The sequence below is a fragment of the Dendrobium catenatum genome, unplaced genomic scaffold (assembly GCF_001605985.2).
Source record: "Dendrobium catenatum unplaced genomic scaffold, ASM160598v2 fragScaff_scaffold_1179, whole genome shotgun sequence".
Taxonomy (NCBI): Eukaryota; Viridiplantae; Streptophyta; class Magnoliopsida; order Asparagales; family Orchidaceae; genus Dendrobium; species Dendrobium catenatum.
This window is the reverse complement of record NW_021319641.1, coordinates 185,337-212,862: the sequence shown is the minus strand read 5'-3', so window position 1 is coordinate 212,862 and position 27,526 is coordinate 185,337. Positions and strand designations below refer to the sequence as shown.

General features: G+C 35.3%; 1 protein-coding gene across 1 annotated transcript; it reads left to right on the top strand.

Annotated features, from left to right (window-relative positions):
- The first annotated feature begins 294 nt into the window (after positions 1-294).
- On the top strand, positions 295-14,635 carry LOC110098915 (GDT1-like protein 3). The gene is made up of 6 exons (XM_020825866.2): positions 295-797; positions 899-958; positions 1,112-1,234; positions 1,379-1,477; positions 1,783-1,855; positions 14,486-14,635. The coding sequence occupies exons 1-6, from the start codon at positions 720-722 to the stop codon at positions 14,593-14,595; spliced, it is 543 nt and encodes a 180-aa protein (XP_020681525.1). The 5' UTR covers positions 295-719; the 3' UTR covers positions 14,596-14,635.
- Positions 14,636-27,526: the final 12,891 nt, after the last annotated feature.

Sequence of the window (27,526 nt, the reverse complement as noted above, 5' to 3'; positions counted from 1 at the left end):
AATACAAATGAATATCCACATGTGTAATCCACACGTCAAGATTTTATTGGAGTTTGGAGGCAGAGCTATGTTCGCACTCCACACAGAATAAATTATCCATTAAGTGAGCCTCCATCAAGAATACTTAGACTAATTATTACGTGCGGAGTTTGAGCTGTTCGGATTGCTACGTATTTGTTGAGTATTATAAATACTCAGCAAATGAATAACAAATACTCAATTATAAATATTTGTTAAATATTTAGTAATAAATTCGGACAATTCTTAATATCTCCATTAAGTGAACCCTGCAAGCTTCCTAAATTGAACGAACGTTACGAACGGGTGGTCTCGAACTACAGATATTATTTATGCATAAATATTCTACAGCTGTGAGATGTTCTACCTTCGCGATGCCGGCGAACACCCTTTTATAGCATTTATAGAAGTGGGAAAACCGCGGCGGGGTAGGCGGCCTCCACCTGCTTCCGTGGACGCGCCCTTGCGTCTGGGCTTTATATCCTAGTTGTCCTTCGATGCGCGAGACTTTCTTGTTTTTTATTTTCAATCGACTCCGCTCTACCGCTGGAGGATTTTCTTGCGATGATCTCTTCACTTTACTTCTATGGACGTCTAATCTGTTGCTCACTTTAGTATAATACCTTGTAGTAACAGGAGATCCGTCTACAGTCATCTTCTGTCGTTCAGATCTGAGGCTAGGGTGTAAGAAGTTCCTTACCATGGATAAGTTGGCGATTACACGTGGTCTTTTCGTTATACTATTACTTCTTTTCCTCTCGGCGTACTCCTTAGCTCAGGTTTGCTTCTTGTTCTTTTATTCTTCACTGCTTTATTGGCTTAATTGTATCATCTGTCTTTCGATATTGGGGTTTATCCATCCTGTTCTGGTTGCTTTCAGGAAACAAGAGTGGGGAGTGCCGAGAATGCGTCGGTGATGTCCTTAGATCGCCGTACCAAAGTAACCAGATTTTGTCTTTTGAATTTAGCATTTGTTCTTGCTTTGAATTTTCTAAGGATTTGAATGATTGATCAGTTTGTTCATTTAATTATTTGCGTTACTATTTTGAACTTTTATTCTAGTTTTGTTATAGATCTGTGATTTCAAATGCAGATGTTTCTGAACGCAGTCAGAACAGATGCTGAGAGTGCAGTTGATGGCCTTGCAGTAAACCAAGATGGCGTGGGACTGTTTGATGCCCTCTTTGCAAGTCTGTCCATGATCCTTGTCAGTGAGGTCAGCTTGCTTAGGTTTTAGTGTTTGTTGATGAATGGGTGTAGAATGAATTTAGTTGGGTAAAAGATTGAGTTTCTGCTGTTTAGTTATTTTTTGTAATTGAAGTTTCACTTTTTTTTTGGGATTTGTTTGTTGTTTTACTAGATCGGTGATGAGACATTTATCATAGCAGCTCTCATGGCAATGCGGCATCCTAAGTCAATAGTTCTGTCTGGTGCACTCAGTGCTCTTATTGTGATGACGGTAACACACTTAGCTTATTAAGCTGTTTCGTCTTGCCCAAGGAATTGTACTTATTTTTTGGTTCGTTCACGTTCTCCAATGCGCCTAAAGGCGTATAGGACATTTTACTTTGTTATGGTGTATTTAAATTATAGCGTGTCTTCAAAATAAAACCAAAACTACATCCTGAACTCGTGCCCTTCATTTTCTTTAGCATTGGCGACTGGGTATAAAGCTATTTTTTTATTTTTATTTCTGTAATGGAGATATTGCTGAGATCCATTGGTCATAAGATTAATTAATCAACTTATACTTTGTGCTGTAAGGTACTGTCGACTGGACTTGGTAGGATAGTGCCAAACTTAATATCAAGAAAGCATACCAACAATGCTGCCACAGGTACTCTTTGATTGATGTTTCATGTATTTCTCATAGTAAATTTACTGGGCATTGCTTTTGAACGTTGAAAAAACATTTAGCATTTTAATAGTCTATTTGAAAAACATGAATTGGTTTCTGTTTTCATTGGTAAAAAAATTCAATTAATAGAGTTTTTTTGTCATTTAGCAGTATATGCCTAGATTTTTCCTTATTATGACTATAAACCCACTATAGTGAACCCATTATTGTCAATCAATTATAGTGTTGACCTGTTTTTCTTTGAAATGACTTGTCATTTTGTAGGGTAAGACATTAAATTGAAATATGCTTAAGTTGAGATCCGTTATGCATTCTCATTATTTCTTCTCATCTCTTTTGAGAGCGAGTTTATATTCGGTCAATTATTATCTATTGCCTCGTGCTATGTTATTTTGATGTGCACATCTTGAAGCACTTATGCATTTATTGGTTCTTGAAATCCCTATTTGTTCTCTTTATTTGGCAGGCTTCAAGTATTTTTATACCAAATGCTGATAGTTCTTTTTTCTAAACTATTATGTTTTTTTCTCTCAAAATAATTCTGCAAAATCACATTGCAGCTCAATCATTTGGCAACTTTTCTCATTGACTCAATGCAACGATATATCAAAGTGATCATTATCAATGCTTGGCTGTCTTAGCTTTAACAAACTTGAGCACCTAAACAACCAAATAAAAATATTCACAATATTTTTTTTTTCTTAAAAAACTCAGAAGAGAAAATATAATAGGGCCTACCTAGCATAGATAATAAATTTCATTATAATTATTTAGAGATTATACTTCTTTATGTAGCCACTTAGTGGGAATAATTGAGAGTGATGCTTCTCAATTATTGTAAATTTAGTGGAGAAAGTGCGTTGAATAATTTGAAGGGATTTGTTGCGACTAGGATGAGCTATGGAGAGAGTTTTGTGGTTGGCTGAGAATGAGTTGGCTATGAGAATTATTTGGAAGCCTTGGGGTGTTGGAGGGCTTTCCTGAGGCTTGCTTGAGATGCGAACGAGAGGATGAAAGGCATTTTAGGTGTTGGGATGGCTTAGAGTGTCACAAAGTTGAGCCATTAATGGACTGAGTCAATTACAGGAAAATCAGGCTTAATTAGGGAACCAACTGGACTTAATTGAGCTATTTAAATCTCTTATGCTTAGTAGGCCTTATTGTGTTTGCTTGAATTTTGTAGCAATTGAATTGGGGACTTTTAGGTCTTATGCTTAAATCATTGAGATCAAGTTAGGTCAATCATGGGCCATCCAAAAGATTCTAAATTAATCAAACTTTTCCAAGTTGGCCATGAACATTTTGGTAACCCAAAATTATATTGAGTTAACAATACTTATGCTTAGTCATCCATGACTTTGCTTTGGATCAACCGAGACTATGCTAGGTTAGTTATGATCAAGTTGAATCAAAGAGGACAAAGTTTAGTTATCTATGGCCTTCCTTAGCTTATTAGGGTTGTACTAGTTGAACTTGAAATCAGTTGAGTTAATTTGCATTAGATCAAGTCAACCAAGGCGCATACTGTAACTAGGTCCAAACCCAGCCAATTGTGGCCTTGTTAAGTTATGTATGGTCGTTTCGAATCAGTTATAACCATATTGAGCTAACAATTTCAAAGTTAGTTCCGTTAGATCATAATTGAATCAATTGTGACCCAAATGAGGTTAGTAGGCCAACTAAGTCCACTTTAGGTCATTTGGGACCATAATGTGTCATTGGATCTATATGGGGCTATGTCAAGCCATACGGTGCTATAGTTGTTTTGGTAAGATCTTGTGGGTGAAGCTTACATAATGTGTGAGTTGAAGTGGTTTGACTAACTAGCCTAGGTTTAGTGATGTCATTTTGTCTCGTATTAGAGTCAACAAGCCTGAGGTACTTGGCATACTTGTTTTTAGGTCCTAGTTACCTTTAAGAATTTTTAGAGAAAAGAGGTTTTAAATGAGCAGGAGCTAGTTAGGTGATGATGATTGAACGACAATGAACCATATGACAGGAGACTAGATATGAAGTAGTTAGGTAAGGGAAGAGTGAATAAGGAGCTAGTCATGTGATGGAAAACTTGACAGGTAACTATGGAGCCTAGACAAGCAAGATTTAGTTGGATGTAGGAGACCAAGTGATTGAGAGTTATTTGGATAGAGGTGGAACTTGCACGAGCTGGTTGGGTGAAGGTATATTAATGGATTAGAGCTAGTTAGTTGAAGGAGACTAGATAAACAAGAGTTGTTTAGTCAAAATAGGCAAATGGGTTGTAGCTAATTAGCTAAGGAGATTAGACTAGTTGGTGTCGATATGTTGAAATAAATCAAATGGGCATAAGTCAGTTGATAAAAGAAGCTAGACGACTACCTCTTCTTGGGTAAACAACTATGCATTTCTCATTTCTCATTTCTCCTTTTGTGAGGCTATCTTATGTGAAAGCCCTGATTGCAATTATTCAGTAAAACTTCAACTAGCCACTACTTACTAGAGATGAGGATAGATACATCAAAAGATGCCAAACATGCCAAATAACAAAGAACAAACAACATAGTACTAAGTTATATTTTCCTTTGCCAATCTCGATTAACTTTGGTTGATGTCAGTTTGGACTCCGTAGTGGGTCTACCACCCATGAAAAGGCAACAAGTTTCTATTATAGCTGGAATTGACCATTCTATTGAAGATGACACATTTTGTACTATGTAGGAAGACTCTGGATGCGTCTCATATTGCCAATCATTAATTCCAGGAGATAGTTTGACTTTATGATATTTCACAAAAGATTACTTCTGATTGGGATGTTAAGTTTCTTAGCCATTTTTTAAGAATCTTATCAGCAAAACTTGGTACTAAACTCCAATTTAGCTCCACCGATCACCCACAAAATCAAACAGAAACTATTGATAGGAGTTTGGCAAATCTGTTGAGCCATTTTATTTGGAAAAACATTTGCTATTGGGATAAAATCTTAGCCCAAGTTGAATTTTCCTATAACAGATCCTGGAACTAGACCACCGATTGAAGCTCCTTTGAGCCAGTTTACGTATGAAATCCTTTTACTCCACCAGAGTTGGTTCCTTCGATTGCAATGGCTGCATATAATTTTGATATAATTTTGATGTTCAAACTCGAATTCAGAAAATTCACAAGCTCCATCAACAAATGCAACATCAAATTCAAAAGAAAATAGCTAAATACCAAAAACATGCTAATAAATTTGGGAGACAACTCACTTTTAAAGAAGGGGATCTAGTTTAGGTAAAGTTACACAAGGTAAGTTTTCCTTCCGGTGCTCATGGCAAGCTCAAACCTGAGGCCGATGGACTCTTTTTATTTGTGTAATGCATTTTTATAATGCTTATGAACTAGAACTATTGGGTGATTTCCGTGTGTCTGATGCTTTCAACATTTTAGATTTATCTCCCTATTATGAAGATTCATTGGCTTTTGCTGATGTTGAAGCCTCCCCCAGCACATGAGAATGATGCTGGATCAGTCTCTCGGCCTAGCACTTGTTGCGGCATCCGATTTCGCCAAAGGCTGAACCTGCTGTTGTTTAGCCAGCTGTAGGGGTCAGTTTAACCTTCCGTGGGTCCTGCTAATATTTTGATTGTTAGTTTCTTTTGTTTTTGTTTTTCTATCCTTCTAATAGTTTGTATAAATATGGATTGCAAATGGGGGTTGTGAATAAAGTTGAGACAAGTAGCCCAAGGTTATTTTTTGTTACCTTGTGTAAAACCTCTAGGTGGTGGCTTTATTTTCCTTAGCTTTTTTTTTTCCTTGATTTCTAATAAGGAATTCCCATCCTTCCTTTTTTCGTACATTGTCACAATGGCTTTGGCAAGTAGATGTTTCCCATTTTAGCACAGCTCACGCTCGAAATATCAAACCCAAGTTTTTAAATGAATTGATTGTAAGGCCTATTTATTTTATTGGCCAAAGGATATTTTGGAATATTTGAAATATTACTGATGCTTATTCATAACGAGCAATGATGATCATATACACCTCTTCATCAATATAAGGCAAAATTGGATCCAATGAAAATATTCATGTGCCTTACCAGCCTACTCATATTAATTGTGCCTACTTGCATCATCATTTTTTCTTCTACCATTCATCAATTGAAATATGGGGAAGTTTGGTGCTAGCCATGATCCTTAGAGTTACAATGATCAGGAGTTTCATGTGACAAATCTGTGGGTAAATTTTTGATGTAGTATGCTTCCTGTCATGCTGGTTAAAACATAACGGTGATTTAGTACTAAAAAAGATATGAAAGTGATGTAGGACTAAGATGCTTTTAATGTATGATTAAAGATATTAGCAATTTAAAATGATGAAACAAAACGAGAAAGGGGTGCCTACGCTTAGGCTAAACCACTTGCCAATTGCTTGATTTATCAAAATAACATAGAATATCAATAAAATGCGAATTAAGTAGCTTTCAAATAAAATCCCTACACTAACAATGAGATTAGAAGCATAGAGATCAAATTCAAGTCTTACGATTACTAGGCTTGGCAGAAATAGATGAACAAGATCTTCATGAATCTATCAAACCACAAGAACAAGTTAGACAATGAGAATACGAGAGAAGATTGGTAGACCTTTTTCACGGTTGGGTTGCAATCCTCCGCTGAACTGTACCAAGTTGCTCTTCTATGGCTTTCATGAGCGTATCTAGAATACGCTCCACGTATTGCTCGACGGTGTTGTCAATATTTGGATTGACGTCGAAGAAAGTCAATTGAAGGATGTGCACGAAGCCTTGCTCGTCGTAGGCAAGCCCATAATCAAGATCAGGATTGGTCATGCATCGATCTTGTTGCGTCGAAAAAGTTGTAGGAAAAGTTCCTTTGCTGTCCTTGATGTTTCTCCTTTGAAAGAGAGAGATTTCTCTCAAGAATTCAAGTAGGAGGCAAGGGAGGTTGGTCGGTGATGCAAGCAAAAAAAAATTAGGAAGACCCTAATTTTGCAAGCATATTAAAAGACTTCCTAGGAAATAAGAAAATACACAAAATACTATACTTAAAAACAAAATACAATACCACTTATAACATAAAATAACACTTACAACTTTTTACGCTTACAAACCTATGATATAAACTCCTAAACTTGCTTTTAAATTGTTTGAGAAGAAAGATACAAGTGGCGTCGAACTTACGGAGAGAAGAATGAGGTAAGAAGCCGAGACGAAGGAGAGGACAAGCTTGCAAGCCTTCCCAAGAAGAAGAGAGAAGAAGTGGAACAAGCTCGCAAGCTTTTCCAAGAGAAACCCTCTGGTTTTCATCTCCAAAAATACCTCACATAATCTCTATTTTTAAACAAAACACTTCATATATATAGGGGAAAGGGGCAACTAAACAACCCAAAATACCATCAATTTAACCAATAAAATATAGAAGGCCAACAATTAGTCCAGAAATATCACCCGAAAAGCCACATAGGAACTGGAAAGGCAGCCACGAGAAGATAGGAACGGGCAGCATAGGGGGCCGGAACAAGCAGCCACAAGGGGGGAAGGAACGGTCAACACAGGGAACCGGAACAGGCAGCCAGGGGAATCAGAACAACAGCCAAGGGAACCGGAACAACAGCCAGGGGAACCGGAACAACAGCCAGGGGAACCAGAACAGGCAGCCACAAGGGGGAAGAACCAGCCATGGGAGGAGCCAGGCAAGGGGAAAATCGAAGGGGCTGCAAGGGGAGGGAGGAATGAACCAATAATAAATCCTATTTTTGAGTTGAAAAAGTATTCCTAAAGACATTAATGAGCTGAATTAAGTAGAGGACATAACATCTCACCAAAATTACAACCCAAAATGATTTGACCCCCTTTGCCTATGTTAGATTCTTCCCCGGTTGAAATAGCTCATCTCCTGATGTGGTTGTTTTTTTTAGATGTATCTCGACGAGACGAAGGAGGCGCATCCAATTCTCGAATTTTGTCCTCATATTTCTTCAAAATCACCTCTCGTTCTTGTATGAATTGGTCATGCAGAAATTTCTTTTTATCACATAATTTTTAGTACACATGTACGTCTTCATCTGAAGTTTGTATAACTCATTTTGAATCGGGTCGGTTGAACTACCTTCTGACGGAATCCATCTGTCTATTGGAATATTTCCTTCAAAATCTTCTGGCTGATTTTCTCCCACAATTGGCTCAATGTTTTTGTGGTTTTCCATTTTTTTAAACACTTAAAAAAACACAAACAACCTAGGAAGACAAAAACCTATGCTCTGATACCAAATTGATGCGATAAAAGAGATCGCAAATTACATACAAACTAGGAAATCCTTGTGAAATAAGGAAATACACAAATTAAGCACGACACGACAGCAACCTTCAAATATGACTAAATATTTTTAAAAGTTTGAGAAGAAAGATACAAATGTGGTCGAAATTTGTAGATAGAAGAAATAGATAGGAAGCCCGAGACGAAGTCAAAGAGATCAGAATAGAAAGGGGGCTAGCTCGCAAGCTAGATCAAAACCCGCAGGTTTTACATTCCAAATACTTTCTAATCAAAATCTGCTCCTAAAACAGCCTCAAAACAGCCCTTATATAAGGGAAGAAAAGGTAAAAAAAGATAATTAATACATATATTTAATGCACCTCAAAATCAGTCAATAGAATACCCTTGAAAACCGCAACAAGCAGGGATCGAAGGGGCAGCCGGCTTGGGAAGAAACTGAAGCATCAAAACAGCCCCAAAAGTGTGGGAAACTCGAAGCATTAAATGGCTCATAAAGGGGAAACCGAAAAGGCATCTTTTGGGAATTAAAATTGGTATGGGGAACACCAAAAGGCCTATTTTGCATACATCAATTCTTCTCCGGTTGAGAAATCTCATCTCTTGATGAGAATGCCTTGGTACACGTTGGAAAATATCAGGATGACGACATTGCAAACTTTGATTGAATGACAGTGCTTCCTTGATGTTCCAAATGCATTATTTCTGTTGACAGATCTTTCTTTTAAAGTGAATGAACTAAATTAAGTAGAGGACATAGCAGCTCACCAAAATTACAACCCAAAATGATTTGACCCCCCTTTTGCCTACATCAGTCAGTCAAGGGGAGTGGATTCATGTGAGGAAGAATTAAGTTTAGGCTTGGAAGAGAGAAGAGCTTAAAATTTGAAATTAATTTCAGATTTTATGATGGAGAGATTTTGAAATTTGAAAACAATTCCAAAAGAGGAGAGAGGAGGGGGCGGCGGCAAGGATGAGAGAGGGCTTTAATTTATTTCCAATAGGAGATTCCTCTTTGGAAATAAATTAATTATGTGGGCTTAGGAAATTTCGGCCAAAGGAGGTGAGTTTGAAATTAGGAATTGTTTCCAAGAGAAGTTTAGGAGATTTAGAAAATAAATCCCTTGGAAATCAATAAGGGGTCGGCGGATTTAATGGGGTGGAGGTGGAGTTATGGCAAGTGAATATGTCTTGATTAATAAAGGGATATTAAATTAGGTAAGGGAAATTAAACCTCCTTTAATCAAGTATTGATTTGAGGATGAGGTTTAAAACTTTCCTAAGTAGATTTCATATTTTAGGAAAGATTTTGAATTTCAAATCACTTGAATTTGAATTTAAAATTAATCCTAATTTTATTCAATATATATTAGGAAATAAGGAGAAGAGGGGGGAAACCCAAAGGGGGCCGGCGGCTTTGGTGTGGAGGGGTGGGTCGGTGGTTGTGATGGTGGTGTGGTGTTAACGTATAAGAGGAAGAGGGCGGTGAGGGATGGGCCGGCGGTTCTAGATCTCGGGTGGATCTTGGACCGTGGGGTGGGGAAAGGGGAAATTGGGCCGGCGGTGGTGGTGGGAGGAGGAAGGGAATCAGATAGAAATTAAAACCACGAACCCGACTCTTCTCGGTTGATCGGTGATGCACAATTCTCCCTCTCCTAGGGATCTCACTCTGATCTCTCTCAAGTTCTCATAAGAACTCAAAACATGTGGAAATTTTTTATCATTCAATCATTAACATGAAAAGTGATGTAGAACGAGGTGGGGGGGTAATAAAAAATTAAATATCTGAAATTCAATTTCAGATTTCCCTTAATTAAGGGAATTGAATTTGAAATTCAAATAAGATGGAGGGAAGGATAAATAGGTGATTAATTATTCCCCTAATTGGATTCCTTGATAAGAAAGGAAATAATTAAAATAAGAGAGATGGGGTCGACCATATGGGGAGGGAGGAGAAATGTCCACATACAATGTATGTGGACCATAGCATTAAATGTGATGCGATAATTAAATCTGAAATTAATTTTAGATTTAAGAGATTTGAGGGGTTTCCTAAATGAGAGTTGGTTTAATTAGAAAGCTTTTGGAATTCAAATTATTTTGAATTTGAATACAAATTCTTTCCAAATAACAAGATACTAAATAAGGAAATAACTAATGGGGATTTAATTTGGGATCTAATGAGATGTGAGAGGGAGGTCGGCAGTTAAGGAAGGATATAATAGGTGTAATTAATGGGGAGAGGGGAATTGGGAGGGAATTTAAAACTTCCTAAATCATGATTCTAAATTAGGAAAAGGGTAATTAAATCAAATCTAATTTAAAATGAAATTAGTCTTAAATTTAGGAACTTTTCTAATTTAGCTTAGTTATTTTTAGGAAAGTATTTGAAATTCAAATTTGAATTTCAAATATATTTAATTCTTACCCCAAATTAGATAGGCTAATTTTAGTAGGTATTAATGATGATTGAAATCATCATTAAGAGGAAAAAATGGATGGGGTGGCCGGCGGCTAGGAGGATGAGAGGAGATGGGGTGGCCGACTAGGAGGTGGTGGTGGAGTGGTTTATGGCCGGCGGTTGATATGGATAAATTGGAGGAGGCTTGTGGCTTTGGAAGGGTTTGTGGGAGAACCGGCCAGTGACAAGTGGGGGATTTTGGCCGGCGGTCAAAGTAGGAGGAGAAAAGGATTTAGGGAAAAAGATACAATCGTGAGCCCAGACACATCCTGCAACTGATGGGTAATATGTTGCCCTTCTCCAAGGGACTTCAAGCCACAAGCCCGGACCCATCCTGCGGCTGGTGGAAACTCCGATTCCCTCCCATAGGAGTCTCACCCAGGTTCTCTCCAAAGAGCACAAGTGCAAATGAAATTTCTTTTCTTAATAATTCATCATTCGATTACACAAGCAAGGGCCTTTATATATAGGCCTAAGAAACTAAAACAAGACACATATGCCACTAGGGATTACATAGGACGACCCTCTTAAGTAAGGGTAAAAAGGGAAAATTCATAATAAAAAAAAATTAAAAATAATAAATTAAGATAAGGTGGAATGATCTCGGCCGTTGATCATCATCTCTTCCTTTGAAAATCTTCATGATTGGATGTCCGCATTATTCTCCCGGGATGGAAAAGAGCTTGACTCCGTCGAGTCTGCACCACTGATATCCATGCTCTGATACCAAATTGATGTAGAATAAAGGGAGGGAGGGGGGGTCATGTGAATTTGGAATTTTCAAATTAATTGGAAAAGGGAGGGAAGTGGTCAGCCAAAGAGAGAAGGGGATAGGATGTCCAGGTTTAATGAATGTGGAATTTGAATTGATTCCCAATTAATTGATGATTTACCTAATCCTTGATTGAAGAAAGGCTTTTCAAAATTAAGCTAAATGATTTAGGAAAAAATTTGATTCGGTTGAATTTGAATTCGAAAAGTTACCAAAATTAGAACAACTTAATTTAGGAAAAAATAAAATTTAGAGGGAAAGAGATTTGATTGAGAGCATTAATTAAGGGAAATTAATTAATATGTGAGGGAAAAGGGGGGCGGCCAAAGGAGGGGGAGAGATGTCCACATACGATGTATGTGGCCCAAGGCATTAAATGAGATTTGATATTAAATCTGAAATTGATTTTAGATTTAGAGGAATTAGGGGAAGGATTCTAAAATAGATTTGTTAATTCGGAAAGGATTTGAAATTCAAATATCTTTGAATTCAAATTAGGAACTTTCCAAGTTAACAATAGATAATTTAGGAAGGTAATAAAGAGGCTATTTTGAATTTAAAATTCAAAATTTGTGGAGGAGGGAAGAGGCTAAGGGTGAGGTGGTCGGCCGACTATGGAGGTTGAGGGGTTGATATTTGATCCAAAGAAAAGTTAACCAAAATCAAACGAAATAAAACAAAAACAGATGGTGGATGATGGAGACTAGAGATGAGAGGACAGAGAACAAAGAAAAAATAAAATAAAAATGATACAAACCACGAGCCCGGACTCTTCCTGTGGCTGGTGGGTACTATGTTTTCCTCCCCGAGGAACTTCAATTCATGAGCTCGGATTCATCCTGCGGCTGGTGGAAACAAGGTTGTCCTCCCATAGGACTTTTTCTCTCCAAAACTCACACAGAGATCTAGACAAAGGCTCCAATTCTTTTTTTATTAATAATCCATCATTCCATTACACAAGGAAGGGCCTCTATATATAGGCCTAAGAAACTAAAACAAGACACATATGCCCCTAGGGCTTACATAGGATGACCCTCTTAAGTAAAGGTAAAAAGGAAAAATTCGTAATAAAAATAAAAATTACTAGAACAAATTAAGATAAGGTGGAATGATCTCGGCCGTTGATCGTCGTCTCCTCCTTTGAAAATCTTCATGATTGGATGTCCGCATCAAAAAGAGAACAATAGGGCTATATATAGCCTCGTACAAAGACTCAAGAAATTAAAAAGTCGACAATGCCCACTGGGCTTACAAACGGCCTCCTTTAAGGGGTAAAAATGGAAACACTAATAAAACAAATACAACATGACATAATAATTAAGAAAATAAATAATACAACTCAGAAATACATCGACTCAATCGTAGCCGTAGATCGACGGCCACGTCTCTGATAGACTTTCCACGCTCTGATGTCCCCATCAGAAAGTCTTCCATGTCTTGAAATGATATTCTAATGATATGAAGAGTAGGATCTAAAAAGATTGCTGAAATACTTTGCTAGTTTTTTTTTTAACCTTTTGAGGTGAGTGGATTTGAGGGTGGTTGATTGGTTCGTGCTTGAACATCATTTGGCCCTTTGAAATTTTAGTTGGATCAATCAAGTCAAGTTAAGCATATTGAGAATTGAATAATGCAAATAAGCCAAATTACACATAAATTTAGCTTTCTAAAGGTACTTTTTGATCCGTGTTTTATCAACAAAAATTATGCTTGATAAGTTAGTTTTCTTTTATGAACCCAAGTTTTTCTGCATAGAGGGTGTATTCAATGTATGAAGCTTTTGCTGATGCGAAGTCTGGAAATTGATGTATGCTAACATAACTTCGAATTACAAAAAGAAGCTATTTTCATGATTTGGGCATATGACTTCTAAGTCATGATGGAGGCACCCTGATCATTGCTGTAGGTATACCATGTCAGATTTTTATTGCATTTCTTTGCTTTATTAAACAAGCTAATTCTTGATTTAAAGCAGCTAGAAGAATTATAATTTAGCTTTGATAGATTGAATGAGTCCAATTATTTCTATTTGTAGTAGATTCTAAACTACCATATTACACAGGTAATACCAAGACTTAAGTGAAGTATTTCCTACGACCTCCAAAATGGATGGTAGGGATCAGATCTCTGAAAAATAACTTTAGAAAATAAAATTCTAATTACATTTCAATCAAGTTGAGAGAGGCATCTGAATTTCTAATAATACATGCTTTAGGTAACATCATTCTTCTTTGACATGAGATTTGAATTTTTTAGTTGTTATGTAACAAATATTGAGATAAGGGGCTAATTATAATGTAGAGTAAAATGAATGTAGTGTAAAAGGAATGAAGTGTATTTGATATTTTTGAAATGTTTTGATGAGTGTAGAAGGAATGTAGGAGATTATTATTATTTTGTTTGGATTGAATTTAAATGAATTCAATATAAAATCAAATGATGTTGGTTGCCTGCCGCAATGGGAGGCCGGTGATGGTTGGTGGCGGCGGCACTTCGTGGCACATGGCAGTCAGTGGTCGTCGGTTAAAAAGAAATTCGGCCAAAATTAGGCGAGTTTACAATACATAAAAATGAAGTAGTGGGTGAAAAAGGAATTAACTAAAATTTTACACTCTGTATATGATATTGCAGTTCTTTTTCAATAAACCAATCAGCTCTCAAATGAATCCAATCACTTTAAATCAAGATACATTAATGATTTATTTTACCCTGATGATATTTTAAATTATCTAGTGGTTCAGCTTCATAATACTTTACTATGAAGTACCTAAATTAGACCTGGATTGTGGTGGTTATTACTTGATAAAAGATATCTCTGTTCATTTTTATATACAGTTTTTTTTAAACTTTAACTTTAAAGAGGTTCCTTGATCATCTCTTCGTGTGTGATTCCAAGTCATTCTGCCACAATGTTTTTTTAGAATACTGCTGTTATAACCAGTGATTAATAAGTTTGTTTGATTTTCTTCAACATTTGTTTTATTCTGTTATCCACATAACTTTTTTCAGCCTGCATCATTCATTTGATGATCACATTGAAATATTCGATGGGGATTTTTCTTTATTGTTGCTATTGATGGCTTTATTCACTATACCTGTTTTTTATACTTATATCCATTTTAATGTAGTACTATATTTGTTCTTTGGACTGCGTCTTCTGTATATTGCATGGAGATCTGATCCCAAATCTTCGCAGAAAAAGGAAATGGAAGAAGTACGTGTTTCATCTAGATTATGATTAATTATTGTAGATATGCTTTTTATCAAATTCTTTGACCTTTCTATGATTGTTACACAGTTTTTCTTGCTTGATCTTTTTTTTGTCATCTTTTTAGAATTATATTAATAGAAGCAGATTTCCTTAAGTAGGTTCTTTCTGCTGTTGCTATTTTCAATCTCTTTGCTATACTGTGTAGATTGAATGCAATATATAACACTGCATTCCCATGTCATTTACTTAAGCTATGAATATACTGCAAATTTATTTAATTTTGCGAAGGATTATGCTACAAGTGCAAGCTTCCATGCTTGCAATTCATTCATTAGTTGACTTCCTCACATAAGTCTCCGAACTGCATATATACATTTTTTTTACATAGAAATTCCCATGTGAATGTTTGGTCTTGCTATGCTGAACCATATCTGATAGATTCTTCTTTTTGAACTGAAATATTTTTCTGCTATCTAATATAGGTGAATCATATGGATAGTGTTTCTAACTTTGATCTTGCTGTTTAAGCTGTCTTTAGAAATATTTTCCTTTGATTCAGCCGTTAAACATAAATATAATTTTGGCTTTTGTCCTAGCAGTTGCCCAATAGAATAAGAGCATACATTGGAGAGTACGTTAAACGTACAATTTTAACAAATTCAAGAATTTTCAAACAGCTTGTTGCACGTCTCGTTACTACTACTACTTTAATCCTTCGAGTGCTTAGGCTGTGTTTGTTGGGGAATTGGCATAAAAAGAGACGGGAGAGGTAAATCATAAACCTTCTGCCATTTTCAATGATGGGCCAGTGAAAGATCTAGAACTAAGCTAGTGCCATTGTAGTTGATATTGCTTTCTGGAATGGTACCTCAGGGATCTTTGGACTATAGATTGTTTTGATTTGCAGTGCTTTGGTGGAGCTTTTTTAGCAGCGTGCAATTAAAATGTGCTATCAAATCCATGATCTTGAATTGGTGATTGGTGTTGTATTTTATATTTACAATGATTTTTCCATGGGTTCTATAATATTATATTATATAAAAATTCATATCTAATGCATGAATCTCCTATCAATACATTGTTTGGGGAGGGATTGATGTTTGAAACCTTATACTTGTATTATAGAGGCTAGCATTGTATTATATCTTGTGGACATAGTATGCAAAGTCATGATTGCAAAATTGTTTCCTAAAGTTATTGAAATTGTAGAATGAAGAAGACATCCAACTTCCTTGCCTTCCTTGCCTTCAAGAAAATCAAAAGTTCTAGGGTCTTTCATAACTTGGTTTCAGTATCATTTTAAGAGTTGTACATTTTTTGTTCATACATCTCCAGGTGTGTAAACGTGGAGAATTAGAATTAGTGCATGAACGCCTTAATTTGCTAAGCTAATTAAACTTAAGTGTGGCATCAATTATGTTATCCAATCAACAAACCTTTTGAATGAAAATGAAAAATGGTCGCCTGAATTTCTGTTAAGTCATCTTCAAAGAGATCTTTATTCTTGGACTTTCAAAGTTTGTTGAAGACTCTTGATGATGCTGAAGTTATCTCCTTCAATAATGTCTCCTTGAGCTTCCACCATCCAATCTTGTATGAAATCTTTTAACATGTATACCGCTTGTAGTTCCAATTGGCCAATATCCCAATGCAAATGTTGAGCACCGAATGCAAGTAACATTCTACCTTTATCATCTCTACAAACTCCAGCAGTTCCAACCATGTAATTGCTGCTTAAGGATGCATCCACATTGATCTTTAACCGTCCGGGTGGTGGAGGATGCCAAGAAGAAAACAGCTTGCGCTGATTGACATCCCAGTTGTCCGAATGGATGTTGATTGAAGGAGATATAACAGCCATAGAAATAGAGTTAGCTGCAATGAGAATATCTGAATCTTCTCTTCTTTCATAAATTAATAAATTTCTGCTCTTCCATGTCAAAAAAACAACATTGCAGTAAATGTTTACAATGACCGGATTTATGTTTGACATATCTTTCAATGCTTCTAAACATTCAGCAAAGCTTTCGAATTGAGGAACCTGAAATCCCCATCTATTAAGTCATGATATTGCATTTTTTAATTTTCCACAAACTGCAGCAATATGATCATTATTTTCTTTTTATTATTTTCTTCTTTATCACAACCTCTCGGACATCCTGTAAACAGAGGTAATTTTCTATGAAAAAGGAACGAGTTGCTAGGTACTATCTCATTGTGTAGTCTCCACCAAAATAACTCAACCTTTGGCCTAAGTTTAACATTCTTCAACCATTCCAGAAATTGCAATCAGCATCATCCTTATGAATTGAGTCTTGCGAGATTGCTACTATGGAACGTCCTGAAGCTTTCCACATCATTTCAATTTTATCTGCCCCTTGATCCAAATAGATAGGTATTTTTGAAATGATTTCAATCAGCTGTTCATCAAAAAACATTTGTAGATGTTCCAAGATCCATTTGCCATCCGAAATAAAGAAGTTCAGTCCATAATTGTCAATCTCCTTATTGCTTATAAATGTAGGCCATTTTGAGATAATCTTGTCCAGTATCCAAGTATCATGCATCCAGTCAATACAAATTCCTTACAGAAACATATAGTGCCAAATTCATTCTTAAAATCGGAACCAAGTTGCTTTGTTTTTTTGGATTGGTTACCCTGTGATGGAAATTTCAATTTGACTCAAGATTCTGATAGATTAATTGAACTTGAGCTATGTATCGCTTCTATTTGGGCTGGCCACATAGCCTTTAGACATTTTATTTTCAGTTATATTGTAATGTTTAAATTGCCTCACTATATTTTTGGAAAACAAATTTTAATTTAAAGAGTTATCAGTATCTTTAAAGGATGTGATGCCAAAATTACTCAAGTGGTAGACCTAGACTATATATACTATATAAATGCAAGACTTTCTTTGAGTGGTACACCTTATAGTCTTGGTTAAGAGTGTCAATGAGGTAACATACAACAACAACAACAACAACAACAACATCAAGCATTTATCTCACTATATGTGGTCGGTTAGATGAATCATTTTTCTCCATTGCGGCCTTTTAATAGTTAAATTTTCATTTAAATCTAATAAAAATGTCATTTCTAATATTTTTTCTAAACAAGTCATTTTAGGTGTACCTCTACCTTTCTTAACATAAGCCAAATCTGATACATCTACTCTCCTAACTGGGTCATCAGAAGGCCATCATTTAATGTGGCCAAACAATCTAAGGTGACTATATCTAATCTTATCTGCCACTGGAGATACTCCAACTTTTTCACATTTATGCTCGTTTTGTATCCTGTCTCTAAGAGTAATGCCACTCATTCACCTGAGCATCCTCATCTCTGCAACACTTAACATAATATTATGCTTCTCTTTTAATGACAAACATTCTGAGCCATAAAGCATTACAGGTTCCACCACCATTTTATAGAATTTTCCCTTCAGTTTGAGGGGGACTTTTCTATATCTCACAACAAGCTCGATGTATTCATCCACTTCAACCATCCAACTTGAATTCCGCTAATAATATCTCCATCTATTTCACCATTACTTTGAACAATAGAACCAAATATCTAAAACATATACTTTATTAATGACATGATTTCCCAAAGTCACAATCCTTTAAGTAGATTTATTGTTACTAAAATTACACTCAATATATTCAATTTTAGATTTACTCAAACAAAAACCTTTAATTTCTAAGGTTGACCTCCATAATTCAAGTTTACCTTAACTTTCTCTCCAGTCTTATCAACAAGAAGGATTTTTTTATTTTTTATTTTTTATTTTTATTTATATTTTATCAACAAGAAGGATATTATCAACAAAAAGTATACATTAGTGCACAACCTCTTGTAAATGTCTTGTAAGAATATCCATTACTAAAGCAAAAAGATATGGGTTTAACTGTTTAAGACTCTAATCCTTGATGTAATCAAAATGAAAAAGAAAATATTGGTCAAAAGCCACCTTGCTTTTGAACACAAGTAATACTTATGCTACATATCCTTAATGACTTGTATATAAACATTATTAACATTTTTCTCTTCTAGAACTCTTCATAGCACTTCTCTTGGAACTTTATTATATGCTTTTTCTAAATCAATAAATATCACATGTAGATCCTCCTTATTTTCTCTATACTTCTCGATTAAATCTCTCAATAAATATATAACTTCTATAGTAGATCTACCCGACATGAATCCAAATTTATTTTGAGAAACATTAGTATCACATCTTAACCTATGCTCCATAACTCTCTATTATAGTTTTAAAGCATGACACATTAACTTAATTCCTCTATAATTTGCACAATCTTATGCATCATCCTTATTCTTAAAAATAGGAATCAACACATTCATTCTCTACTTATCTGAATTTTTTTGAGTCTTAAAAAAATATTAAAAAGTTTAGTAAGTCGAGTAATTCCTTCATCTTTTAAGCATTTTCACACCTCTATTGGAATATCATAAGGTCCAACAGCTTTTCCACTCTTCATTTCTTTAAGCCTCTCTAACTTCGGTTTTACTAATACGTCGGTAAAAATAAAAATCACTATTTTCATTTAGGGTGCTAAGGTCACTAAAGTCAATTGTATTTTCACACCTCTATTGGAATATCATCAGGTCCAATGGCTTTTCCACACTCATTTTTTTAAAGCCTATCTAACTTTGAAAAGTGGAGCATTGTTTTATGTAGTCGATAGCCACCTTAAAACTTATCAAATAATTATGGCATGAATCGATGAGGCAATGTATGCTATACAACTAGAGAGGTTATAATTTGAATTTTTCATTAGGCAGTTGTTGCCATAGACTCCCTTTCCCGAATACTTATGCTCACAATTGGCGACCCTAGTACAACTATTAGCGGGCAATATTCTAGGCAATTAAGGTATTTAAAATATAACTATGGATTTGAATTTTCATGCATATTATTGCCCAATTTTGTTTGGTCACATAAAACGGCGGCTTTCCGAGGACTCGGTTAGGAGAGTAGATGTATTAGATTTAACCTATGTTAAGAAAGATAGAGATAGACCTAAAAGGACTTGGTTAGAAAATATTAGAAATGACATTTCTTTATTTGATCTAAATGGGAATTTGACTCTTAACCGAACACAATGGAGAAAAAAGATTTATGTAGCCGACCCCACATAGTGGGTTAAAGGTTTGATGTTGTTGTTGTTGTAGTATTATTACCCAATTCACAATTAGCCATTCAAAATCATATCCATTCAAGATCATATCTTTTATGCAACTTTTATTGTATGTACTACCTTTATGAACAAAAAAAAGTATTTCCATTATGAACATAATCAATTATATTTGATATTGATTAATTTGCCTAGAGATCTGACATGTAGATGTGTTTGCTGAGTCTTAAACAGTCTTAGAATTCTTAATTTTACCAAGCATTAGTTCACAATATTTGATGCGGATTATCTTGCATTATCTAAATTGGCAACTTTAGAATATCACAAGCCACTTGTGGTGGTCGCACAGAAATTCATGTCACATGCAGTTGCAGGTGTATTTATGAGGGCATGCATTGTCTTATGAGCCAAACATATCTTAATTGCCCATACTCAATGTGTATTTTAATGTAGCAAGAGATTCAAATACTGATGCTTAGCTTTGGAGTGCGTTTTGGCAACTAGGTGTAGCATGATTTTGATTTGCTATAAAACATTCATAGGAATATGCTATTCTACACTTGTACCTCATCCATGGCTTTTCATGGGAGACACATTTGTTGGCGAACTTGTTCATCTTGGTAAAAACTGGTGATGAAATTTTCTACAACAGTACAACACACAATATTATCAAATGAAGTCCTAAACATCTCAATTGATTTGTTTAGAATCTCTATCTTGCCAAACTAAATGATATTCTAATTTTTTTGTTGTCTTCATTGTTATTTATCTGATTTAGGTAATTGTTGCATGTCAAAACATTCATGGTGGTAGAGAGATATAGGGTTGAAATTCCTAATTTCATATGAAGATCCAACACATGCAAAGATCCAACACATGCAAATAGAAGAAGTGTAAGGATCATAAGAGACTAGAATTTTTACATGGAAAACCCAGATAAGGGGAAAAAATCACAGGGATGAGTTGAAATGATTCTACAAATGTTTGTCTTTGATTATAAATGATGTCCTTCAACGGAAGCCATTGGTACATTGTAGCAAATATACATCATATGGAGCATGTTACATGGTTGGAGTGGGAAGAATCCAATAGTATGAGAGCTATTTTTAAGATATCATTGGCCTGTTTGTTTGGTCGGCAGGACTGTAGTTGCATGACCGAGGGTCTGAGAACCGTAGTCGATGGGCAACCGAGGTCAGAAGTACTTTAGTTGGGTCGGCGAGATCGTTGTCGGGCGAGGGAGGTTTGTGGGACCATTTGTAATATTCCAAAATGTTAAAAGGTGAAAGTTCAAAATTTATCCAAAATAATATATCCCATTTTTCGCACATCTTAAAACATCAAAATATTAGTTTTATAAGATTCTACAAATTGTACTGATCATTTAATTATATTATGCATAAAAGACATTCTGCTTGTATAACGCTATAGAAATTAAAATGCATTTTTAATCAAATTCCTAAGTTAAGAAATTTAATTCTGCTATACTTTGAATTAATGCGCTGTAGCATAACCTAAATTCCACTAATATATTCATGCAACGGTGGGATGTTGTGAAAGGCTGTAATGGAAAATCTGAAAGAAGCAAATTGGATAATGGGAATAGTGGAGGAATATTAAATAATTAATAACAAATACATAAGGGTGAACTTCCATTTAAGTCCCGTGACTTAGAACTTAATTTCTGCGAGCTGGAACAGTAATTGGAGAGCGGGCTGAATGCTGGAAGAGGGAAAATCAGCTGGAGAAGGAGAAACTGCGGGAGAAAGGAATAAGGAAAAAAGAAGGAAAAAGAAGGAGAAAGAAGAAAGAGAGGGAAATGTGAAAAAAGAGAAAAAAAAAATAGAAAAAGGTAACAAAATATAGTATTTTGTTATATATCTGTTTGCGAAAAAAATTTCTTTTAAAATATCCATTCATCATTTAGGATTTGAGCAGTATTTGATGAGAGGATGTTGAAGATTGAAATGGCGTATGAGGATAGGAAATATTAAGGTAAAATTCATTTTAAAATTAAGTTGTAAGCATCAGATTCTTAAAGAAACTATATTGAGTTGGCGAATTAAAGGATTTGGATTATTATAGGTGACGTCTACACGTAAACGAGTTCGAGGTGTTCAAATTTCAGAAGTAGTGCATTGAGGAGATAAGATATGCAATTTTATTAATATAGTAGGCTAGCTACTCTTATTGTGTATAGTCGTATACATGTAATTTTAATTATTATGTGTAATTTTGGTTTTTGCATTACACATTTGTAATTAGCTTAAAATTGTGATTTATGTAGCCATGTCATATGTAACTCGCCATATATTATGTGGTTATGTGCAAGTCTCTTTTATTGTACCTTGTGATAAGTAATTCTTATAGTTAGATCTGCATATATACCAGAAAAATATTTCAGTTATAATGGCTCACATGCAAATCTATAATTATATATAGTTAAGTACAGCATGTTAAGAAAAATGCAAAAATGAGATAAGCTTGAGAAAATGTCATGTCAGGTAATTGGCAGGTGGGGGCAGTGCAACCCCGATGAGCAGTGCGACCTTGGTATGATAAAGTCTACGAGTTATGATATGAAGCCTACGGGCTATATAGATAGTGCAACCTTAGGAGCTTATGAGCTATAGACTTAGACTTAAACATCTAAATATGACATTTTCTAAGTCTAAAAAGGAAATGTTTGACAAGAGCTAAAATATATATGTATGATTCTATATTCCAATATAGGATTTACATATTATATTTAATTACAACTGGCCTAAAATTTTAATATTGACATTTTGTAACAGGATTGTATGTTTGTTCTAGGGGAGCATAATTCCTGCATGAAGCTTTATGTCATACATATTATTTTGGCTATTTTTATAGTGAAGGACAAGTATAAGAATGAGCCTGAGTAGTGAAAGGTTTAATTTTTTTTTGCATTCGCTATTGTCAATGTAAAAAAATTATGGATGAAGGTCAGTAGTCTGTAAATAGTTACCTATTTATATTTTCCTCTTCTCTGTTGCTTTCGCACTGACTATTAAGGGGTCATTGTGGGGCGTGATCGAAAGTGGTATCAGAGCCAAGTTTAAAGGTTGGGTAAATTAGTGCGGAAGCATGATCAGATCTAATGTTTAGGGTGAAATGATTTAATTTAATTTAATTTTATACAGATCATAGGTGGTGTTAGTTTATCTAAGATGGAATCTAATTACTAGGCGAGTTCCATGTTCTAGGTGAAATCTAGGCGTCTAACTTAAGCCCTAGTAGCACCTTGTACCTGTAAATGATCTTTTATGTTGAGTGCATGTTTGAGATATAATTAAGAACTAACTTGTAATGATCTTCTTATTATACTAAGAGTTATGGTTAAGAGAGTTCCCAAGGGAACAAATAGTTGGTCGGCATAGCTAGGTCGAATACCTGAAAGTCCTGAGGATATTATGCCAGTCGAGGGTAGTGCACTTAGGGCAGATAATGTGCTTGTGGTGCCTGATCCTACATCACTGATATCAGGGACAATGATGCATATGCAGATGATGATGCAAATGATAGAGAAAATGAAATTTGTTGGGTCAATTACCTACTGCAGTAGCTATACCCCACCCCCAGTAGTTGTCTGTGGAACTTATAGTTCCTTGCAATAGTACCAGTATTCCTTTTGAGTATGGAGATAGAGAAGAATCTAAAACTATTTTAAAGTCTAAAAATACCTCTATTTAAGAGAGGAGTGGATGTCAAAGTCTCTAAGGATTGATTGATCAAGATTGAAAAGATCTTAAATGGAGTGAAATGTCCCAGTGAAAGACGGGTGTTCTTAGCTAGTTTTTGTATTGGAAGGCGAAGCAGAGAGGTGGTGGAGAAGCCAACATTTTGGAGAAATTTGATAGTAAATTTGAAGAGCTGATCACTTGGGAAGAGTTTGAACAGCTGCTCAAAGATTGATATTCCTCCATTTACAAGATAGACAATGCATGAGAGTTTTGTGAATTTGATTTAGGGATCTTAGACTATACTTTAATATGAGGTAGAATTTACATCTTTATCGAAATATGCTTCGCAGCTTATCAGTTCTCTTGTGGAGAAATGCTATAGGTTTTTAAAAGGTTTGAAGAATCAACTGTGACAACCTCTTATTCCTTTGCTCATTAATTCCTTTGCTCATTAAGGATTTTTCAGAATTGGTTTATAGTGCAGGATTGCTAAAGAGGGATTTGGAGATGGTGATGGGGGACAGGCATGTAGAAGAGGATTTTTTATAGTTATTGTCAGTTTAAGAAACATAAATTTATTAGAACCAACAGCCGCAACAACAATCACAACAGCTTGGAGGATCATGCATAGTACCAGTTTGTACTTCGCGTGAGAAGTCTCATTAACCAGAATGCTGATGAAATTCTGGGATAAATTGGAGGTTAGTAAGGTGGTAAAGGGTGATATTAAGGTTATTCCTGTAGTAAATGAGTTTGCGGATGTTTTTCTAGAATAGTTAGTTAGTTTACCTCTAGAGAGGGATATAGAGTTTGTAGTTGATGTTCAGCCTGAAATTGTAAAACACCATATAGAATGACCACTAAGGATTGTATAAATTGAAAAGTTAGTTATTGGAGTTAATTGAGAAGGGTTTCATAAGTCCTGGTACATCTCCTTATAGTGCTCTCGTGTTGTTTGTTAAGAAGGATGACTTAATGGTCTTTGTATTGATTATCAACTATTAAAAACAAATATCCTCTGCCAATGACAAATGATTTATTTGATCAACTAGCAAGAGCTTCTCATGGATTGACCTAAAGTCTGGATATCATCAAGTCAGGGTGAAAGAAAGTGACATAGAAAAGTTGATATGTCACAGCCTGGCCCAAAGACTCGAATTAACGAGGCGGGAATGGATGATTGGATTGTTAATACATTTCTTTAATTACACATTAATGAAAAAAAACTAACATCCCACAAAATTGAAGATTCGCTAAAACAATTACATATTAAGCATAACCTAAATCAAATAATTAAAATTTTTACCTGTTTTCTTTCAATCGCCTTTTTCTGTAGACATATTCATCTCTTTCAGCTATTTTTACTTATAAGTTTTACCTAAAAATTTAGTTTAATATTTTCAATTTATATGATAAACTCAGTGGATAGTCACAATACATAATATGATAGTTAATCATATAAAATAAAGCATGCATATTCCTTTTCATCACTTATTCAGTTAATATATACAAAGCATCTTATATGCTGTAAATTCTTATAAATAGCCTTTCCAAATAATATATTTCTTTTCCTGTCTCATTTATTTACTTGCACGGGTACATTGCATCCCTAGCCAACCCCATAAGGAGTCGAACTTCTATATTTGCATGCACGTACAATTTCCTTTTTTTATACTTTCTTTTATATAATGTAAGTTATGAGTGCTAAGCATTATTTATACTTTCATTTATGAGTGTTAAACTTTCATCATTTTGAACATAACAAACTTTCTACAAAAATAAATAAATAATTAAATAGACATAATTTAGTAACTCAAACTGAAAAGAAAAATAAAGAATGTAGTTGCAATGTGATTCCTATAATTATCCACTTTGATTTTTTTCATATGCTTAATTATATGCATTAAACATTCAATTATCATTTATGATACTACATGTGATAATTGCAATGAATTAAAAAGAAATTATTATTGCTATAAAAATAATTGTATTTACCTACTTGATTACTTTAGTGGTTCAATTTTCTTCCAAATCTCAAGCTTGATATAGTAATCTAATACTCGTCTCAACTCAATTATTAAAATATTTCGTTGTTCAAAATAACACTAAAATCTAATTTGGATGCCGCAAATATCATCAAAACTAACATTACATTTTGTTACATCTCTTTAGTAACACAAATTGCTTCAACCATTTCCAAAGAGGACTTTTAACTAATTAAACAACATTACGTAATATTGAATGACACTAAATCCTCCACAATTTCTATTACACAGTCTGCCTTTATTTTCTCACATAATATAAAATTAATTTTTTTAAAATCAAAATAATTATGATGCAGGACTACGTATGCAATGTTTAATTCACTTAGATTTTGCATAACTTATGATCAGAATAATTCTAGAATAAATCTACTAGCAAATTCAAACAACGAAATAAAGCAATTAGTGGTTATCCGCTTAGGTTTGAAATCACATGATAAGAATTTTGAAGCTTCCAAAATAAATAGAAAATCAACACGATGAGTCGTAGTAGTTCTCAAACTAATCCTTAATCTAACAATGAGAATTAGGATGCATTGAGGTGCACTCAAATCCTACGATTACTAAGTTTAAGCAAAAGCAATGCGGAAGAGTTCGTCGTGACTGCAATCAAACTAATGAGAGTTTAGACTAAAAGGAATAAGATGCAAGAGAAAAGAGAAACCTTCGTTAGGGAGAGGTGGAGATCCTCCACTCGATGCCTTCGAAGTGTTCGTCGATAGCCTCTACCAAATAGATCAACGTGCGCTCCAAGTAATCCTCGACGGTGAGATCAACTCTTGGATTCATGTCGAAGAAAGTAGATTGTAGGATGCCTACGAAGCCGTCTTTGTCCCAAGTTATGCTGTAATCAGTTTCCGGATCCGCCAGTCATGGGTACTCGATGATTAAAACTCCTCACACTTGAAGATGTTCTTGAAAATAGTTGAAGAGAAAGAAGTTTTCTCGTATAATCTTGTAGAGGAAAGAGCCCAAATCAAAACCTGAAATAAGTTTCAGGTTTTACGAATAATGGGGGTGGAATCTGGAAAGAAAATCCAAGACAAAGGCTTGAAAGGTTTCGGCCAGCAGCAGAGAGGATTGGACAGTCTTTCCAAAGTGATTTGCTGCACTTGTGGAGAGTTTTCAAAAGCCCAGCAATAAGGAGAAGGGGTCGGCGGGAGAAGGGGTCGACGGGATAAGGAGGTGGAGGGGGAATTGTTTCCTAGTTCCAATGCCAGATTTTAGGGAAGTATTTAATGCTTGGCCCCTTTGAAAATTTTGGCTGTTATAGTCTTGGAAATATTTCTAAAGAAAAGAGGGGTATGTGATTAGGAAAGATTTCCTAATCTAAGCCAAAGGGGAGGGGGCCCGTGGCATTAATGGACCAAGGAGCAATTATTGTAATGAATTAATGCTTCTAGATTTGGAGTTTGGAATTAGGAAAGTGAGGTAATAAATCCAATTTGAATTTAAAATTCAAATTGATTGAAATTAAGCACTTTCCTAAAATAGGTGAGCTAAATTAGGAAAGAAAATTTGAATTTCAAATTAATTGGATTTGAATTCAAACTCATCCAAAATTCATCCCAACCAAATTAGGAAATGAGGATGACAAAGGGGAAGGGGTGAAGGCTCACGGGTTGGATGGGGGGGGGGGGGGGCGGGTTGGATGGGGGGGGGGGTGGCCAGCGGGTGATGGAGTTGGCCGTGGACTTGGAAAGTGAAGAAGGGGCTTGGGTGGGGTGAGATCCGGCGGCTTGGATGGAGTGGGAGGCAAGGGGAGAAAGAAAAGGATTGAACCACAAACCCGGCTTATTGAGGTTGGTGGGTAGTGCGCAAATCTCCCTCTCCTAGGGATCTCTCTCCATCAAACACTCAAGCTCTCACAAGAACTCATGTAAGAAGAATATTTCATAATCATTCATTCATTAATCAATAAGATGAAAGAAAGGTCTATAAATAGCCGGGTACAATGACTCAACGAAATAAAAGTCATTTGCCCTTTGGGCTTACATATGCGCTTCCCATTAAAGGGGTATAAACGGAAAACATAAAACACTCAATAAATAA

What these genes read in the sequence shown, in the direction of transcription:
- LOC110098915 (XM_020825866.2), top strand. Translation starts at nt 720, where the DNA reads ATGGATAAGTTGGCGATTACACGTGGTCTTTTCGTTATACTATTACTT. An exon ending in GTGCTCTTATTGTGATGACG is followed by an intron (nt 1,478 to 1,782) that starts GTAACACACTTA and finishes TTGTGCTGTAAG; the next exon opens with GTACTGTCGACTGGACTTGG. An exon ending in TACCAACAATGCTGCCACAG is followed by an intron (nt 1,856 to 14,485) that starts GTACTCTTTGAT and finishes ATTTTAATGTAG; the next exon opens with TACTATATTTGTTCTTTGGA.